The following is a 20292-nucleotide window of genomic DNA, read 5'->3' as shown; positions in this document are numbered from 1 at the left end:
TATATTTTGTCTGTAACACAAGGGACCTGCAGGCCACATCCTGTATGGCGAGCTAAGGCCAGGTTAGAATACATATGTTTGGGACCTTTCACCTAGATAGATGGTGAAGAGCTAAAGCATAAGGTCCATGTATGGCTGTGACCTATAACATAGAGGATGCGTTAAAGTAGGTTGGCACAGGGGCTTTCCTAAGTTCATACCCTTTTAAACTTATCATGTACACCACAACTTGGAAAGAACCGAAATACTCGGTTAGGACAGAAATAACAAATGTGATACCTAACCACAAAAGGGCCATGGTAATGAATGGACATATATGATAATAAGTTGAGATCATTGATATACTAACCTGTACGAAAAAAACATTCCAACATTAGCAAGGTGAGGAAATACAAATAAGGAAGGGGAAAAAAATCCCCTACTGAATATGCATCAAATACAACAGTGTCAGCGTAACATATTACAAAAACGGCATCCCAGCCTAGGCGTGGTATGAGAGAGAGGTGTAGTCCTTGGGAGGTGCCAGGATGATGACCACTGGTGATGATGGGGAAGGTGATGGTGATGAGGATGATAACCGCTAACATTTCACGTTGTTCTATAGGAGATGGTGTGATTATACAGATGTGGAGAAGGACATTCTGTAGTACCTCTATCTACCTTTACTGATTTGGGGTGTTTGTGACTATGCTAAATGTATGAATAAACTCTATTTGTAAATATAAGAGTTCCTATAGTGCAACTGTGCACGTCAGGGTTCCCACCAGTATAATAATTTGAATAATACTGGGCCTGAACTTGGGGCAAGAACCTGGCAACCCTCGAAGTGATAACTGGGGACTCTTAAGTAATCAATATAATTAATATGCAATCTAAAGATCAGGCAACAGCACTGCAATGTACTTGGTTAGACATGAAGGTCACCTACTGACTTTGAAGGGACCTGAGAGAGTCAAATGCCAAGAAAGGACTAAAAGATAAAAATAATGAAAACGGGCACAGATTAGAGGGGGAGGGTATGTGATGGGACATATACTCTACACTGGTATAGAGATAGCTAATTGAAGCCAGAGAGCAATTAGCCCATCCAGTTGCACCAGAAAGATGGGCCAGGCCTAATTAAGGATCAGTCCCAGTAGAAGTAGGGTAACTAATAGAGGAAGGATTCTAGGGCAGTAGAAGTCTTAGGGATTCTCTTCTGGGATAGGAGCCTCTGGTAAGGACCAGATTGAAGTAAGCTCTTGTGATAGGCCTTGATAAGAGACACCCCTGAGCCAGCCCAGGGCTGGGACTTCAGAGACAGAGAGAATTAAACTGGTAGGGAGGAATCATCTAGGAGGTGTCACTCTGTGCAATAGCGGGAAAGACCTCTGCGGAGACTGGGAAGGGGAGAAGAGCCTGTGGAAGAGTGACCCCAGAAAGGGGCTTGGGAACAGGTCCTAGAAACAGGCTGAGGTAAGAAGTAGTCTAGGAAAGCAGAAAGGGGGCTGAGGGTGCAGACCTTAGGTGCTTGTTACAGGGCCAGTAGACTGGAACCCAGAGTACAGGAAGGGCCTAAGTTTGTGAAAGTCCCCCCAATATATGAGGTGTAAGGACCATTGAGCTCAGAGATGGGCTGAAGACCTGGTGTAAGGCCATTGGACCATAGTATTAAGAAGAGGCACAGTGGCTGTCAGCAAGGGGTGTCAGAGGAGGACAGTCTAATAAGCTATGCCCAGCCATGAGGGGGCACATTGGCTGGTGAGTCACTCTTCTACAAGGGAAATGAAAAGGCATTTTTAAAGCACTTGTTTTTGCAGCGTGAGACACTTTGGGGAACATGGTAGATTTGAGAGAGCCATGTTAATCCTTGCAGAGTGCATCATATTTTGTTATTTGACACCTTTTCCTCCAAATCTTTCCATACTCCCTGCCCCACAGAAAAAAGGGGGTCTGCAGATCCTGGGGGAAACTTCAGAGGCCCAGAACGATCCTTGTGGAGATTTTATATCTCAGCACTGGTCCCAGGGAGTGCGATGCCCTGGCTTACCCTGACAGTGTCCCAGTTCATTTGCGATCTACTGCACCTGTGACAAGTAAGGGCCAAAATAACTAATATGGGCCTGATCCAAAGGCCGCTGAAATCAGTGGAAGTCTTTCCATTGACTTCAAGCTCTTGGTTGAGAAATCCCACGGCAGTAAATGGTAGGTCTGAATGTAGGCTGACTGAAAGAATGGACAAACTATGATTTTTGGATCTCTTTCCCCTATCCATCCTGTTTAGATTCTAAGCTCTTCAGTGTAATAGCACTCTCTACCCTGGGCTTGTATAATGCCTAGCACAATCTTGGTTAGGCCCAAGGCACTACCATAATAAACATCAATAGCAATAATAGTGGTTTCTGACCATGTTATAGCAATGACTGCGCTACAGAATCAGCAGTTCACTTCCACCCTATTGCACTTCTGTCAGATATAACCACATTTCTGTTTTCTTCTCCAGATCACCAGCCTAAATTAGATAGTGGTAGTGCATCACCTACCTATCTCACTTCCTGGATAAATATTGAGACTATGCCCATCACAGTGGTACCTAGTTTTAGTCATCTCTTCCTATGGCAGACACTGATACTAGCCAAAATGAATCCAGAAAAGCTTTTCCTGTTTTGAAAATGCTCATTTATTCATGTCCAGCTGCTGTTAGAGAACATCTTTTTTCTTAATATACCATTTAACAAAAACTTCTGTGATTGGTAGGACACAGGGGCTATAGAAATGAGAATCTTTAGAGGGGGTCTGGTCAGTAAGGCTAGTTCAAATTTTTGCTTATGTTTCAATTTTTCCTAAATGAATCTTTCATCAGCCGCGCAGATCTATCTTGGTAACCCCAAATGATTAATATTTTGCTGTTTTAAAGAAATTAGTGTTCTGTACCTTGGTCCTGCCGTGAGAGCCACATGAATAGACCCCTGCCCCCTCCAGAATGACACTGAAGTCAAAAAGGCTCCATGTGGGTCTGTCTGAGTGCATTCCATTGGCCTTAGACTTAAATTCTGGGGAGCAGGAACCTTTACTTTGTATACATTTGTACATCACCTAGAACAAAAGGGCCCTGATTTTGCCTGAGGCCTCTAAACACTTTATTAGTATACATATTAAATCATTATTAGATGAAAGGTACCTAACTGACAGCTCCAGAAACCAAAGTCCTCTGTACAGAGCAGGTGCAGCATGAGCAGTGACAATGCAGATAGTTTTCCAGCACTGCCCTGCTTAATCTTGATTAGCAAGGACAATTTATCAGTGGGCTAGTCAAAAATTTTCCCTCAAAACCCAGGTTTCTGTCAATTTTTTTTTAATCTAAATGACATTTTTCACAGAGGGTATCTGCTTTCCTTAAAAAAACAAAAATCAATTATTTGTCAATTTTAGTACAAAAAAGTTCTTGGTTTGGGGGCAGTTTTAAGCAAATTATTTGAAACATCACAAATAAAACAATGTATCATGTATTGCCTCAATAAGTATTAACATCATGTTTATTTCAAAGCATCAATGACACATTTCATTTGGATTTTATTTGTACGTGCTTCCATCAGAAGAGCAATGTATCCACTGAGGTAATGCTATTTATGGTATTAAAGTTAAAAAAAAGGAAACCACTGTTTGAGAACACCTGTAATATCATCATACACAAATGTAACATTGATGTACCAATGATGCTGTGACCTGTGAAGAACAGAACATTTTTGGGCATGTATTATTTCAACCTGTGGGCAGCCACATGGAATTACCAGTAATTAAAAGGATCTGAAAAAGTGTGTGTGGGGGGGTCTTATCACACCACATCTGCCTGCCCCCAGTAGTTCTGCCCACCCAGCCTCACCTCTGTTCCTCCTGCATCTCCTGGAATTCTTCACCCTGGTTTCCCAGGCCTGGAGGAAAGGGGAGGAGGTTCTACAGCAAGAGCCTCTTGTATCCCTTCCCAGGCCTGGTAGCGTTGGGATGGGGAGGAGCTGTCCCATTGCTCACAGGAGGGGCAGGGGAAGGAAGGATCAGAGCTATTCTGAGATGCTGGAGTCTTTCCGCTCCCTTTGTGCATCCTGTGAGATTGGTACTGGGCTGCTAAGGGAAAAAGGAGAAGACTCTGGTCTGCTTCCTCCAGCTGCTCAGATTAGCTGCTCTTCACCAAAGGTGGGCAAGTCGAGAAAGCCGCCAATGAGAAGGACGTTCCTCAGGTGGTACTAAAAATGTGAGCATCTCAGCAAGCTGGCTGGCTTCTTAGCAATTGTATTTCCCAGGCCTGTATCGTGTTTAAACCTGGTGCACTTTAAGCACTGGTAATTCCCATTAGCACTGAGGAGGTTTGTGCATACAACCCTGGCATAACAGGAATATAACAACACATACAAAGCACTTGCTGTGTTTAAAGCATTTCACATGTGTTAACAAATCAGTCCTCACAATGCCCACATGAGGTTAGCAGGTAAACACTATTATTCCTCATTTACAGGGAGGAAATTGAAGTTACTCATCCAGCTCCACAGAGCAAATACATACAGAGCCCACATTAACGTTTGGGATCTCCTGACTCTTCATTTAAATACCATAATCTGTTCCTTTGCCATTCCTACTCACTTCAAGGGCTTGATCCATAGCCCAGTGAAGTCCATGGGAGTCTTTCCACTGACTTCAATTGGCTCTGCATTGAGCCCTGAATCAAGAAAACTGATTCATGGCAAAAAGCAAGCAAGGGCTGAATTCATCACTGATGTGACTCCACTGAGATGAAACTGGCCTCAAGAGGTTTCACCTGGTGAGGTAAAGGGCAGTTAAAGCTAAACCTACATACATAGCAAATCAATGTTTTTGGTGGCCTTAACTGATTAGAATTTTTTACTCATAATTCTGTGAGACACACCAGAATACACAAAATTTATATAATACTAAAAACTCAGGATTATGGATTGAACTATTAACCTTTCTGAATAAATATGTGAGATTTTACACTGGCTTTATGGTTCCACACCTATACTTTCTAGTTTCCCATTCATTATGGGTGAAAAGAGTTAACATGGAAACACCTGGATATCTTCCACTATAAAATGAATGGGGAAAGACTGAGGATTATAAACATCTTGAAAACGACACAAAGCAAAATGAATAATCCCAGAATTTTAAAGTTTGTTGGTATGACTGTTCATACAGGCCCTGACCCAGCACAGCATTTACGCACATGCATAACATTAATCTTAGTCCTATTGTTGGGATTACAAAGATGCTTAAAGCTACTCACGTGCTTAAATGCTTGACTAGATTGGTGTCATAACAAAGAATTAGTTAGTATGAATTTTCTGCAGGTCTTCCCAATAAACCAGGGATGAGTACACTGCTTCTTTCAACTATTGTCCAGAGAAATGGAAGCATATACAAACTATTCAAAACATTTACAGCTGCTAGAAGTTACATTTTCCTGTTTTCTTGACTTGTACAATGGATAACCAGAGAAGAAAAACAGCAGGAAAGGGTTTTCCTCCACACACTAAAAAGAACAGGATGTAGCTGTGAGGCTCACAGCTAACTCTTTTGTGTTAAGTTCACATTTCTGTCAAATGTGGCCTCAAGTATACAATAAAAGCTGCAAGAATATAAAGGTAGTGGGTATTTCAGGGAAAATATGTACCCTTATAACCAGATCCATATTCCTCTTTAGCACCTTTTGTACTCTGTATAGGCATGGTACTGCTCCATTGAAGTAAATGGCAAAACTGGTGTTGACTTGATTGGGAGCAAGACTTGGACTCTAAGCTTAGATTTTCAAAAGTGACTAGTGATTGGGTCTCTCAGTTTTGGGTGTGCCCAGTCTGAAACATCTTAAAGGGGCCTCATTTAAAAAAACAACAACCAGCCCTCTGAAAATCAGGCCCCATTAGGTCTCTTAAGTGGAGCACCCAGAAATGGAGGCACCTAAAATCATCAATCATTTCTAAAAAAACAATAATTCTGCTTTGTCATAAATACACTTTATAAACATATCCAAGGAAACAATGGTGAATAGCACAATGAAATCCATAAGATGTATTGAAGGAGAAAAATCGATGAGCTAGTTCAGAACAGCGTGGGGGCCATGGCTCCATCTCCTCCTGACCACTTCTGGAGCAATGAGTGCAGAGACTGAGATTGTGACTGAACTTTACATGCAGCATGCAAGGGGCTAACAGACACCCACTTTCTCCCCAGCATTGCAGATCCATACAAGGGCCAGGGATGACTTCACCTTGAGAAAAGTGATATGACTTTGGAAGGGGATAGCCTAATTACCCTAATTAGCAAATACACTACAACCCCAGGCAGTTTCTCATCAATGGGTGAAAAACAAATATACTCAGCCTGGACTACTTACAAGCTTCTATGACACTGTAATACACACATATTTGAATAAAACAGGCATGGTTTGGGTTTTGATATTACTATATTTTGAAAGAGGAGATTATTTTCTATCCTAAGTGACAATAGATGGGCAACTCCTCCTCAAATACTTTTTCCTAACTTCTTGATCTTGCATCCTCTTATGCTTTCTCAACTGGACGCCATCAAATTAGGCCTGAATAAAGACTGGGAGTGGATGGATCACTACAAAAACTAATTTTCCCTGCTGATACTTACACCTTCTCGTCAGCTGTTTGAAATGGGCCACCTTGATTACATTGGCCTCATTAGCACTACAAAAGTGATTTTTCCTCCCTTGGTATTCACCCCTTCTTGTCAACTGTTGAGAATAGCCCACTTCCACCTTACTTGAATTGGCTCATTAGCACTGACCCCCCACTTGGTAAGGCAGCTCCTATCTTTTCATGTGCTGTGTATTTATACCTGCCTACTGTATTTTCCACTCCATGCATCTGATGAAGTGGGTTTTAGCTCACGAAAGCTTATGCCTAAATAAATTTGTTAGTTTCTAAGGTGTCACAAGGACTCCTTGTTGTTTTGGTGATACAGACTAACACAGCTACCACTCTGAAACCTGTCAGGTACACAAGTGTTTGCAAGATCAGGGCCATGATTATTCTGATTGTAAAGATGTTTACCTTTTTGAAAGTTCCAATGAGCTCTTCAGTGTGATTGCTTTTATTTTTCAAAAGCAACCTATCACTCTGGGCCTAATCCTTTTCCTATTAAAATCAGTGGGAGTTTTGATACTGATTTCAGTGGGAACAGCAGGGGGATCATGATCCAAGTGGCAGACTTACTGTTCCTCTGACACTGAGACAATGCCAAACCCAGGGTTCTAAAGTGAAAACAAAAGTTAAGTCACATAATGAAAGCATAGTTTTATATAATATGGGAAATATTCTCTGCTGCACACAATTATCCTTAGTTTAGTGTTCCCTCTCTCCAGAGAACCCTGATGCTACCCTAGTCCTTGCAAGCATGCTACCCTTTCTGCAGACTCCTGCCTTTACCTGTAGTCATTGTCTACTGCTTTTTTCTCTGCCTGCTCAAGTACCCAGCAGTAGTTGTCTGTGGCGCTCCTGGCTTTCTTCTTTTCCTTCTTGGCTTTCCTCTTCCTATAGATGAGCAAGCCCAGGGCAAAAGCCATCAGCAGCAGGATAACCACCACGCTGCCCAGGATATAGTACAGGAGCAGTTTGGGGCCATCGGTGGCCTGGTCAGCGTCGGGTTTCATCATGGGTTCCCCAACCCCTGCCGCCCTGCTGACGGCAGCTGGCTGGAGGGTGCTCGGTTCTGCTCCCCCTGGCTGGGCTCGGGTGGTTGGATCAGAGCGCGGGGCTGGGCTCTCGGTAGCAGGGTGGGTGTCCGGCGGCTGTCCACCCCCAGCCGTCGGCTCCTCTTCTCCTGGGGGGCGCAGGGACAGGGACGGGGCCGCGCTGCCGGCGGTGGTGGGGCTGGAGCCGGAGAGGCAGGAGACGCCGTTGGGGGCCAGCGCCCAGCCCGGCGGGCAGAGGCACTGGTAGCTGCCGGGCTGGTTGACGCAGCGCTCCTGGCAGGGCTCCCCCAGGCACTCGTCCACGTCCCGGCAGGAGGCCCCGTCGGGGCCCCGCTGGTAGCCCGGCCGGCAGGCGCAGAGGAAGGAGCCCGGCGTGTTGGCGCAGAGCTGGGCGCAGGGCGCGCCCTGGGCGCACTCGTCCAAGTCCCGGCACTGGCGGCCGCCGGGCCCCGCGGGCTCGTAGCCCGGCGGGCAGGTGCAGGCGAAGCCCCCCGCCGTGTTGAGGCAGCCGCCCTGGCAGGGCTCCTCCAGGCACTCGTCCACGTCCCCGCAGCTCACCCCGTCCCCGGCCAGCGCGTAGCCCGCGGGGCAGCGGCACTCGAAGCCCCCCGGCCGGCCCAGGCACAGCCCCTGGCACGGCCGGGCGCTGCAGTAGTCCACGGGCGAGCAGGAGAGCAGGTCCCCGCCCAGCCGGTAGCCCGCGCGGCAGGCGCAGCGGAACGAGCCGCCGGCCAGCTCCAGGCACTGGTGCTGGCAGCCCCCGTTGCTGTAGGCGCAGCCGTGGCGGGGCGAGGCGCACAGCGGGCCCGGGCTGTTCCACGCGAACACGCCGCCCTCCTGCGCCGTGCACACCAGGAAGGGCCCCGGCGCCTGACCCTCGCACGACACGGCGGCCAGGGAGCCGAAGGGCACGGCCGCCAGGGAGGCGTTGTTCAGGCCGAAGGGGGTGGTGTAGGTGACGCTGCCGGGCCCGGCCAGCGCCAGCTGGCGGCACATGCCCTGGAAGCTGAACTTGCAGAGGTAGCCCTGGACCCTGGCGGAGGAGCCGCTGCAGGGCCCGTCGGCCCAGCCCAGCCCGGGGGAGCTGGGGGCGGTGCTGTTCCAGGGCAGGCTCACGCAGCGCCTGCTCGTGCAAGTCTCCCGGGGCTCCCGCAGCCAGCCGGTGTAGTTGGTCTCCTCCCCGCCGGAGGCCCAGCTGAAGCCCTTGAGGAGCTGGTGCTGCTGGTAACACTTGCCCTTCTCCCGATGGAGCCCGATCCAAAGCCTCGCCTGCCCCTCTGGCCCAGCTTCCCTCCTGGGCAGCTTGGCTAGCAGATCCTGGACATGCAAGGCCTCTTCCTGGCTCTTCATGGTCACCAGGTTGCCTCCATTTCTCTTGCAGTTCTCCTGGGCATCCGCCCAATTGTGCTTGCCCCAGTGGATGGTGTAGCAGGCAGTCTGGGCGCACAGGGCCTCTGCCTCCTCACTCGCCCACGAGGGCACCCCCCAAAGCAATGCCTGGCCTAGGAAGAAAAGGGCGATTCCCATGGTTGCTTTGGTCTGGTCTGGCAGAGAGCGGCAGGATCGGTGCTGTTGCTGTCCCAGGCACCAGATGCACAGATGGGACCTGCAGGGGACACACATCAGATGTTAGAACAAAAGAGCAGAAGCTGTTTGCCTTTCAGATCCCTTTGGCCCAAGGAGCTGCCCTGCACGCATCCTGTGCTGTTGCGACTCTTATTTATCACCGGAGACTAGAGTTTCCTGTATTTTAGTTACTGGTGGCTTCATCCCCGTGGTTTGTTGATAACAATCAAGATATTCAGCTGCTTTTCTTTGCCTTCCTTTAAGTGAAGTGGTTTAACACCAGTTTAAAAAAAGATTTACCAGTAAAGGGCTTTCTTTATTTTGGCCCAGTGCTCCCCTCCCCCTGTAGGAGAAACTTGCTGGAATGCTGCTTTCTTGTTTTATTTTTAAAGGACATAAACTACTTACTCATTGGTGACTTTTTCTAACCCCCAATAGGGAGTTCTAGTTTTCCAGTATCTATTGGAGAAACAACAACAAAAAAGGCATGGAATCCCTGCTTATGATCCTAAGCATAGTTAACATTTCATCTTCTAGAAGAAATGGAATACTTGGTGCATATAAGTCATCCACACAATTAATTTCAGGCACTCCCCTCCCCCCCCCATTCTTGCACTTTAAATAGATGGAAAAGTCCTTAAATAGGGATTGGGTCGTGAGAATGTCTGAGCTCCATGCACTAAGCCAAGTTGTTTAAGGACACCAAACCAACTCAAACTCAGTGTACAGTGGGGAGTTCTCTAAATGCAGCCCACTTAGTCACTGATCTGTTGTCCAGAACCAGTCACTTCAAACAGAAGAAAAGCACTGAACAGCAGCTGCTCATACCTGGGACTTTTGAGCATCAGAGCAATGATATTCCAAGTTAATGGTTTTGGGGAATTTACAGATCAGTGATCAGTTGTATCATCAGTTCAGTTGCAGCTTGAGCCAAACCCAGTGAAGTCAATAGGAACCTTAAAGAAAGGGCCAAGTAGTTAGCGTGAGAGGTTTTACTGGATGAACAAATGCATTAAAAATGCACAAGCCTTCAGGCCCCAAAAGTCCCCTTTTCTGGGACTGGCAACTTTTACGAAAAGCACAATTGATACTGAGTTGATTGACCTCTTTGTAATAAAGTAGAAATACTTCATTTGAGAATCAGAAAGTGTTTTACTGACGTCAATTAAAACTCACAGTTACTGAGGTGTAATTATTTACAACTATTATTTTGCAGATGGGGATTTGCATGAGATGCAGAGAGGTTAAAGGTCAGATTTTCTTTATACAATGGGGTCCTAGATCCATGCACATTTTCTGCCTGTGCATTCATGTGCTTGCTTTTGAGTGCACACTTATTGCAATTGTGAGCATAACTTAAATAGATGAAATGAAGGCATCTAAATATATATTAATGTGTCCAAATGTCTCATGTGGATGTCCAGATAGGCCTGTGTGTGCAAACATAGGTGCACTAATGAATATGCAAGTATGCCCATGGATCTTGGACTTCACTTTGGGGTATATCTCCCACTCTTTAGGCCCACACAGAGTCCAGGATAGTGCCAAGATTATGGACTGTGAAGGCAAATGGAACGGACTCAAGGAAGGGAGAGAGATAAAAGACAGGATGCTTCTTTTCCTCCCAGTTCTTGCCTTTGAGACATTCAGCTGAAAAAAGTTAACTTGGTCAAGGTAGGCAGTCATTTCAGTTGTCACAAGACAATGTACTGTACATACAGTTCATTTGTACAGTCATCAGAGTAACTGTGGCAATGTTAAAGGATGAAATACAGTAACCAAGGGAGAGAATAGAGAACAGATGCTAGAGAATGAGCCCAGGTGGGACATCTTGGCACAAGGGTCAACCATTGCCAGAGATATAGAAAGAGCAGTTTGATAGGCAGGGCTGTCCCTAGGGGAGTGCGGGGCCTGGCACAGATCAGCCTCCCCGCTAGTCTCCTCGCTGTCCGTACAGCGCATCCCCTCGTCCACGCGACTGCCGCTCTCCTTGCTGTCCACCCGCCTACTTGCTTCCTCACCTCCTCCTGCCTGCCTGCCCGCCTGATGCTCGCCTCCCTGTTCGCCTCCTCACCCCACTCACCCACCCCCCTCCCGCCTCACCTGAATATCGGGACAAATGGCATCCTGATTGTACATTGGTTGGGACACGGGACAAAGGGCCAAATATCAGGACAGTGCTGATTTTATTGAAGTGTGGGGCCCCCCCAAAGCATGGGGCCCAGGATGGTCACCCCGATTCGCCCTACCCAAGGGACGGCTCTGTTGATAGGCAAAAATGGAACGAATAACAGCAAGCCAGAGATGTCTTCACATCTAAGGCGTTGGTCCAGGAAGACAGAACTGTGATTACAGTGTAGAAGCCTGTGTGGTCAAGGAGAATGAGAAAGCAGAGGTAGCCATCATCAGTAGGGAAAATCATAGAATCATAGAAACATAGAATATCAGGGTTGGAAGGGACCTCAGGAGGTCATCTAGTCCAACCCCCTGCTCAAAAGCAGGACCCATCCCCAATTAAATCATCCCAGCCAGGGCTTTGTCAAGGATAATAAAAAAGTTTATTAACTCTCTGCAGAAGAATGATTTCTTTGCTATGGCTAGACCAATAGTCAAAGAGAAATTAGCCCAGCGTATTGTTGTGGGACAGGTGGTTGGAGTGATGGAGGAGGGAGTTACTTTTGCAAAAACTTTGGGAAAGGGGAAATAGAGATGGGCCAATAGTTAGCTTCAGGGTCATGGGAGAGCTTTTTTAAAAAGGGGGGACTAAATTCTGAGCTGGGGTGTGAAGAAGCAGGCCCAACTCTATTGATTTAAATCAGAAGTCAGTGGAATTGTACCTGCTCACACTGTGTTTGAATTTGGCTCAGGAACAGTGGTACGTTTTGGAGAGTTGGGGGAAGAACCAGAGAAAAAAGAGTGTTATATTGATAAAGGGGTGTTTGGGGCCCAACAAGAAATAAGATGTTTCTGAAACCCGTGGTCACTGTTACAACATTAAACAGTGCAGTATGGACTGAGGATTTGTTTCACATTATCGCTGGTGACTCCTACTGGGAAAACTACCATAAAATGTTTTAAACTTTTAATTAAAGACACAGAAAAAGCTGTTAACGGCCTTTAAAATGTGAAGTAGTAAGTCAGGCTTTCATTTTCACAATATCCCATATTCCCTTTCCCTTTAGCTGTAGAGAGTCTTTTGGAGAGAGAAACCTCTCCATGACTGTTTTTAGATGGTGTTAAAGATGGTATTAACTGTTTTTTGGGGGAGGAGAAAAGGTTAGTTCAGTCAGTCTGGATCTCTTGTCTCTTATTGGAGTCCGGTCCTGTTTCTTTAAGACAAAACAAGACAAACACACGCAAAAGGGGAGAAAAAAGAGACCAGTAAACATGGAAAATGCAGCTTCTGTCTCTGGTGCTGACTCTCATGTGAGATCTTGCTGCTGAGGAAACACAAGCCCAGCACAGGGTCTTATCCACTCCAAGCCCTGGCAAACTTTTATCTGCATATGGCTGCTTAAGGCATTGCTTTCTCAGAGCAGTGTTCCAAGAGGTGTAGACTTCTTGTTGGCTAAGCCAGAGACAGACTGAGGCAAACAGAGAGGGAGGGAGGAAAGAGGAGAAATGCAGTAGGAAGGAAAATGACAGATGTGTAGTGAGTGACTGCAGGAACTCAACTCTCACATTCCTGGTGTTCAGGAGTTAGCTGAAGGTGGTGATGTTATGGCCTGGTCGGGTCAGGACGATGAAGGCCCAAGAGTGTCAGGTTGGTGGTTAGGGTCTCATGAGACAGTGGGGGTAGGAGCCATGACGGTAAAGCTCGCTCCTTCCAGTCTACCCATCCTGCTGCTCCCATCTAGTGTCCCCCAAGTAAATAATGAAAAGGAGTACTTGTGGCACCTTAGAGACTAACCAATTTATTTGAGCATGAGCTTTCGTGAGCTACAGCTCACTTCACGAAAGCTCATGCTCAAATAAATTGGTTAGTCTCTAAGGTGCCACAAGTACTCCTTTTCTTTTTGCGAATACAGACTAACACGGCTGTTCCTCTGAAACAAGTAAATAATGTTCAAGAAGGGGTGTAAACCTCATTCCATTCATATTAACCCATGAAAACACATTGCCACCCATATTTAGAATCTTTCAGCTTGTTGTCATGCCAACCGATGACTACCAGGAGCATTTGAAGATCTTTCCTCTTCAATTAACCTAAACAATCCAGTTTGTCCCAGTCTATTGGTCTCCAGCTTTTGCTGACTTTTACAAACAATTTTATGTAACAGACTGAATTGGATTTTTGTTTCCTTGGATACAGTAGAGTACAGGCCTCTGCCCATCAGAAGTTATTAACAGTAGTGATGAGGGAGGGAGCAAGGGTTGGACGACAGGACAAACTGACAGGCGAGAGAAATGGATCAAGAGAGGAGGAAGTTTAATATAAACCCCTTGTAGCCCTCTGAAGAACTACAATCTCTCCAGACCACCTCTGTCACCATGTGGAAGTGAAGGATTTGGGTGGAAAGCTTACCAAGTTTTGCAGATGCCTCTTGGTGTAGACATGACAATGATAGATTTGGCTCACTCCCGTTGGCCTCGTTTTGGGGAGAAGGGACAGGGGGTTGCCCTGTCAAACTGAAAGCCTCGAGCAGGCGTGGAATTTCTCCCCCCACACCCGTCCCTCTGGGCCTAATTGGAGCTGCCCCCAAAATATAGAAGTCAAACTACTCTCCCAACTAACTTTACCTCCAATGTTGAACCTGTAAACAACTGTGGCTCCCAACAAAATAAAAGTATTTTCATCAGTCCCACAATGCATTATTAATTCATCTTTACTTCTGGGTCATTTTATATGGCAATGAACATACTCTTAAATAACATACTCTTAAATTTGCAACTCAGAAAGATTTTCAAAAGGCACATTAAGACAGTCACACTTGGTGTTGAGCTCATGTTGGTATTTTTCCTTTTGGTATATTAAGTATATTAATCCAGTGGGGTTTATTTCCAGCCAAAATCCCTGTTGAATAGAATTCCGTTTAAGGATCACAGTATCTGACCCTGTTGATTCACTACATACTTTAAAAGTTTAGCAAGTAGTACCACTGGCATTTTCCTAACTTTCAGCATTTTTTCTTTTTTAAATAAATATTGAAAATTGAACATTACCATTAGAGCTATTGATGAACATCTGAAAGTAAATAAGTAACAGTAGATTGTAATTTTTAAAAAGAACTCCATCTATCAAGTTTCTTAATCTTTTCCCAAATTCAGAGAATAATTTATAGCAATCCCTAAAGATACAAGCATACTTCTGTTGCCTATATGAAATAACCCATTTAATTTAACTTCCCCTCTATAGACATGATCTCACTTGAAAATAAAAAAGATCCAAATAATTATCCTGCCAATAAATAGCAATAAAAGTGCCCCCAATAAATTACATGTTTTTTTTATTTTTAATAAGCCATTTAACACTTGTACATATGAACTGATGTTTCAGATCACAATCAACCACAAATTGCCCTAGGAAGGCTGGATCTCCTGCCAAATAGGGCACAATATATGTAAAAACGTATCAGATTATCAAAAGGATTCATTATAAAGCTGTTACCAAAGCCAGAAGAAGGAAATTTAGAAGATCTGTTAGAAGTCAACAACAATTCCCAAAGAAAGAATCAGGGTTGGAACAATGGATAATGGCATGCAAAAGTCATAAAGTAGCACCTGCATAAATAATAGCAGAAAGATCATGCTCTAGAAGAACAGAAGGAACTCATGCCTTCTCTGGGGATGTTTGAAACTACACAATTTCCATATACAGTAAAGTGGGCCAGACAGTGAGTATAAATGGACATTGCTCTGTTCAGTGGAGCTAAACTGATTTATGCCAGTTGAGACTCTGGCCCTGCAGTGTTGAGATGCTCACTGCAAACTTCAGTTATCACATTGTAAAAATGTAAGGTCTGCACAATGCTATTATTTGCAGTAGTTTATGTGTTGTCTATATAAGTCAAGGGAGATGAGAGACTAAGCTATTTTTGTTAATCGATGATGTCAGTGAAGAGTCAGTCGTCTCTACCATACAGTCCTTGGTATGTGATAGTGTCCATATGCAGTATGTGCAGAAGTTTCCCCTGTGTTTTATATTTTGCATGCATTACTAGCCAATGCACTGACGGCCCAGTTCCAGGTGGTGCATGAATCTGTGCTGCTTTATGATAGTGCCATCAAACAAGCTCTTGCTGCTTCTCTCATGTCACGCCATGGCATACCATTCTATTTCTTTATCATTATTACTTTTTGATATGTTTATTGCAGTCGCAGCAAGTGGCCCCAGTAAAGATCAAGGGCCCGCTGCACTAGACACTGTATACACACATAATGAAAACAATACCTCTGCACCAAAAAGCTTATAATTTCTGTGATCTTATACCAGGCCCATCACTGTGGTGTCTGATAATCTGCAACTGGAATCAGTGGGAGTTTTGCTATTGACTTCAGGGGGATCAGAATCTGACCCAAAGCCAAAGGCAACTTGCATTTGTAGGGCTTTTAAAATTGTACATCCCTGCGCTCGTTTGTAAATCAGACTACAATAGAGCCTCGCTAATTTGCACTAATGACTGGGACTAATCCGTGGCAGATTACTGAGTTTTGTGAAGTACCAAATAAGTGAACAACCCTGAATTTAAATAAAAATAATCAAGGGTTCTCCCTCACGAACTGAACTTTTTCATTTATTTTGACAAGTGTAGTTTAGTTTTAATGATTTACAATCCACCTCATTGCATACTAATTAATGGACTGCAATAGACCTTTTTAAAAGTAGTAAAGTCTTAGTAATATGCAATCTCACTACAATACTCTTCCACTGCACCTTCTGAGCAGTGGAGTTTAACCATCAGTTTCTGGGGAGTATTACTGGATCTACAGCGTAGCGAAATGAGAATCAGCAAGCTTATATGACAAAATCAAAGAAAAAGTGTTCAGCAAAAATATTCCCCCACCCCACCCCCCCGATATGGTGTTTCTTTATTTTGTTTGTACATGGCAGAAATATGCCATTGTTACAGTGACAGATTAAACAGAAGATTACAGCAGATTAAACTTTATTTGGATAATTGGCACATGGGTGAAAAATACCTTTAAAGTTCTCATATAACAGATGGGCTCCAAAGGTAGTGTTCTCTAATAATTATCTGTCTATCCATCTAATTCTTTGTCTGTCTAGCTATACATTTATACTGTGCTCATCACTGTGGAATCTTAGCATCTTGAAAGAAAAGAAATGAAGTGGTTCTTTTGGGCAGAGTTAGGTCTTGCACTTTCTCTTGAAGATGGTCACCTATCTGTGGGCCACACGCTGAAAAATCCCTCTCCAACTCTCAAAAGCTGAATTCTTGTGAAGGTACATGTTCATTCAGTGAACGTTGTGTCACGTTGCTCCCGAATAGCTCAGCTATTGTAGAAGGTCCTAGTTGTGGAATAAGGTCCATCAGGTAGCTCAATAGCTTGACAGCAGCAGTAGCAAGTCTCAGCACTTCTCCGATGTGTTCAGCAGCTTGCAGGATAAAGCTCTATAAGAACAGAGGGAAGCTTGATGAAATGAAAGAGCTATGGATTTAGCACAAAAGGACATCTTTCTTTACACAGCGCCTTGTCAATATTATTCATTGCCCCAGGAAATCATTGAGACATAGCATGGTTTCATTTTTTGTAAAATGGAGGTCTGGATGACTTGAGGATAATTCATAACTCTTGTCACTCTGCAAGGTCAGGGAAAGAATGATCATTCAAACCTCATGATTAGGGGGTCAGAAAAGAACTACTTCCCACTCATTGATGGGAAAAGGATGACCACCATAGCCATTGGCATTAAGTGACACCACTGCTGATCATCTCACCAGACAGATCAATAGCTGAATGGAATGAGCATAGGTGCTGAATTAGCCTGACTCCAAAAAGCAGTCTCTGTAAACCACAAATGAGGCACGGTGGACATGTGTTGTTTGGATGCCTGCGATCCTACGGCTAGTATTATGCCCGTGCTTTGGATAAACTAAGGACTTCATTCTCTGGGATGGTCCATTCAGCACCTTCAAGCAGCACAGAACTCATTCAGGGCATGATCCTGCAAGGTGCTGAACATCTCTGGAGGTACGAAGTATCCCTAACTCCAGTTAAATCAATCGGACCTGAAGAGGCTCAGGAAATCCAGGAGTTTCTCCAGATCAGGCCCCCAAAATAAACTCTTCTTCCCACTTGTACTCTAATAAATACAGTTGCATGTATGCGCTCCACTCCTTCAGCAAAGCTAATATTTCTAGCACAAACATCTGGGTGGGGAGTCAGGAGTTGCAGTTATGCTCCCTTGCTTAGCCCCACAAGCTGGGCCTCAGCATTAGTTTTTTAAGAGCACAAACTGATGCTCATCTGTAGAACCTCCTGAGAGACAAATATCAGAAGTCACAAACAACGTCTTTAGCCAAGCGGCTGGAGGCCCTGGGAATTATTCAGAATGCCTGGAAGGAAGTAAAAAACAACACTGAAGACAAAAAAAAGTATTACACTGGCATAACACAGATTGCTGACTGCATCAGGAAACTCAGTGCAAACTCACACACACACCTGCCAGTGCTTGCTAATGGAAAGCAGATCCACACGCCTGGGGTAATAATGAGTGAGATTGTACCCCCGAAGGGGATCCGTTTGTAAGATTTTTCTTTTTTTTTTTTCCCTGCCCCCACTTTCATCATCTCATACTGGCAAATGAAGTGAGACGGTGATCCACTGCATTGGGTATCACACCCCGAGAATGGATTTTGGGTCAGCAAAATGCTGTTTTATAGAGCTTGTGCAATTCGCATTTAGTATAACACAGCATAATTCTGTAAGTGTTGACTGGTGCCTCATTTTATTTGCAAACACATCTTCTACTTTGTACAAAATTGTCATCCTACCGAGTTATTACGTTGCTTTTAAATTTTACATATTATTTACTTAGGGCTAGATCCTACCGCTCTTATTCATATTGAGAAGTACCATGCTCCACAAGCAGGCCCCCTGACTTCAGTGGGACTTCATGCAGAATAAGGTAGTACTCACTGTAAGGAAAGGTAGCAGAACCTGGCCCATAAGGAAGTGCACGGAACTATTTCATACTCTTTCGTTTTAAAATTTTAAAGTTCCTTATTAGATTTTTAAAGTAAACATAAGAACCAAGACAAGACTTGGGTTATTTGGCATTGTAGTAGTGGGAAAGGTATATTTTTACCTTGTTTTCTTTGGTAGAAAAAAGAGGAATGTTCATGACCTGGTAACCCAGGTTATATTCTCCACTGGGATGTTAGGCATATTACTGCAAGCAAACACACAAGTTGCTAAAAAAAAGGACAGTGGGGGTGAGGAAGGGCAGTGAACCAACAAAGCCACAAGAAGACCAACTTCCTACAAACACCAAATTGGACCCTACTGTGGGTGACTTTGGAGAGAGTCTAGACTAGCAGAAGTATGCCAAAAGGCAATGGACAGGATTCAGAGAGCCAGATTTTTCCAAAGCGTGACTCCTGCCAGCAAAGCAGCAGGGGGCCAAGTGAGGTTGACCTCTCTATCAGCAATTGCCTTTTCCTGACAACACCAGTAAATCAGACAGCGACTGTGAGAGCTGATTGCCAGGTCAGGTAGAAAGCAATCCACCTACCTGAGCTGGTGCACCAGAGGTAGTCTAAGGTCCCTGGTCAACTGGGCCTAAACATCAGAGGATCCAATATCTGAGGAATGGTGTTCCTTCACCTGGCTCTGTAAACCAGCAGAGAGCATGGTGATTATGATGCTCTTGCAAGGCAGAGATTTAAAAAGTCTCTTCTGTATCAGTAGCCCCATGAAAAGAAACCAGAAGTGAAAAAACCCTCCGTTTACTGCTGATCTTTTCATAGCTTAGTGCAGCCACACAATGGAGAAGCAACAAATCATAGATATTATCACCAAAGGATTGAATTGACATTGTTCTTTTAGTTTCAGGGGTTGGTTCCTCCCTTTCCTTCATGCTTCATATAATCTCAAATGGAGGCTGAGCATTTCAACCTGAGAGAACTATTCTAGATAAAGAGGATTGGGTGGGTAGGTGGAATCTTACATGTGTCTAACCATGAGAAGGGTCAAAGAGAATTGAACTGGATGATTCCTTAACATGGGGGCCTTTCCAAGGCTCAGTGATGTCAGTGAGCATTTTTGCACCGACTGCAATGGGTTCTGAATGAGGATGATGAGGTTTAAGGAAAGGTACCAGCAGTGGAGACAAGGGGTGCTGGTGTCTGACCACTGCCATGCTGCCCTATACATTTAGCCAGCATCTTTCCCTGCCTGCCCTGGATTACTGGATTCTGTGTTGCTTTCCATTGAAGTCAATGGTGCTTTGCTGATTTACACCCACTGAGAATGTGGCTGAAGAGTTAGAGCAGGATAATAGAACTACTGCCCCAAGGCATGGCAAATTCCCACCCTCTCAGATGTGAAAGAAATTAAAGACACATTTGAGATGTCTAAGAAATGGGACATTTTGGGAGCAAAGTGAAGGAACCGATGTTTTACTCAAAGAGGAGGAAAATCTTGGCAATCAAGCTACTAGGGCAAAGGGTGACAATTGGGTAGAGGTCTATTAGGAATGGTGAATTCAGAAAATACTAACAAAATCCATAATGGAATTGTGAGCCTCATGTAGAGACTTGTATACTGTATTGGACATCCTGTTGGGAATTTTCTTAAGGATATAGTGGGAACTGCTTTTTCCCCTCCTCATACTGGTTATTATGGTCCAGTGATCATATGATCAGACATAGGCCTGGACTCTGTGGGTGCTGCGGGGCTGGAGCACACACGGGGAAAAATTAGCGGGTGCTCTGCACCCACCAGCAGCCAAGCTCCCCTTGCCCCCTCCTCGCCTCCTCCTCCCCCGAGCACGTCGCATCCCCGCTCCTCCCCATCCCAGCGCTTCCCACCCACCACCTAACAGCTGTTTGGCGGTG

At 44.8% G+C, this 20292-nt stretch overlaps 2 protein-coding genes across 2 annotated transcripts in view; one reads left to right on the top strand and one right to left on the bottom strand.

Annotated features, from left to right (window-relative positions):
- LOC125633352 (somatostatin receptor type 4) overlaps positions 1–20292 on the top strand; it is a 138731-nt gene that overhangs the window by 37908 nt on the left and 80531 nt on the right. The gene's annotated exons all lie outside the window — the stretch shown is intronic.
- CD93 (CD93 molecule) lies at positions 3498–9538 on the bottom strand. Its single transcript, XM_048842497.2, has one exon. The coding sequence runs from the start codon at positions 9326–9328 to the stop codon at positions 7436–7438; it is 1893 nt and encodes a 630-aa protein (XP_048698454.2). The 5' UTR covers positions 9329–9538; the 3' UTR covers positions 3498–7435.

Source organism: Caretta caretta, chromosome 3 (assembly GCF_965140235.1).
Source record: "Caretta caretta isolate rCarCar2 chromosome 3, rCarCar1.hap1, whole genome shotgun sequence".
NCBI classification, from domain to species: domain Eukaryota; kingdom Metazoa; phylum Chordata; order Testudines; family Cheloniidae; genus Caretta; species Caretta caretta.
This window is presented reverse-complemented; position numbering and strand designations above follow the sequence as displayed.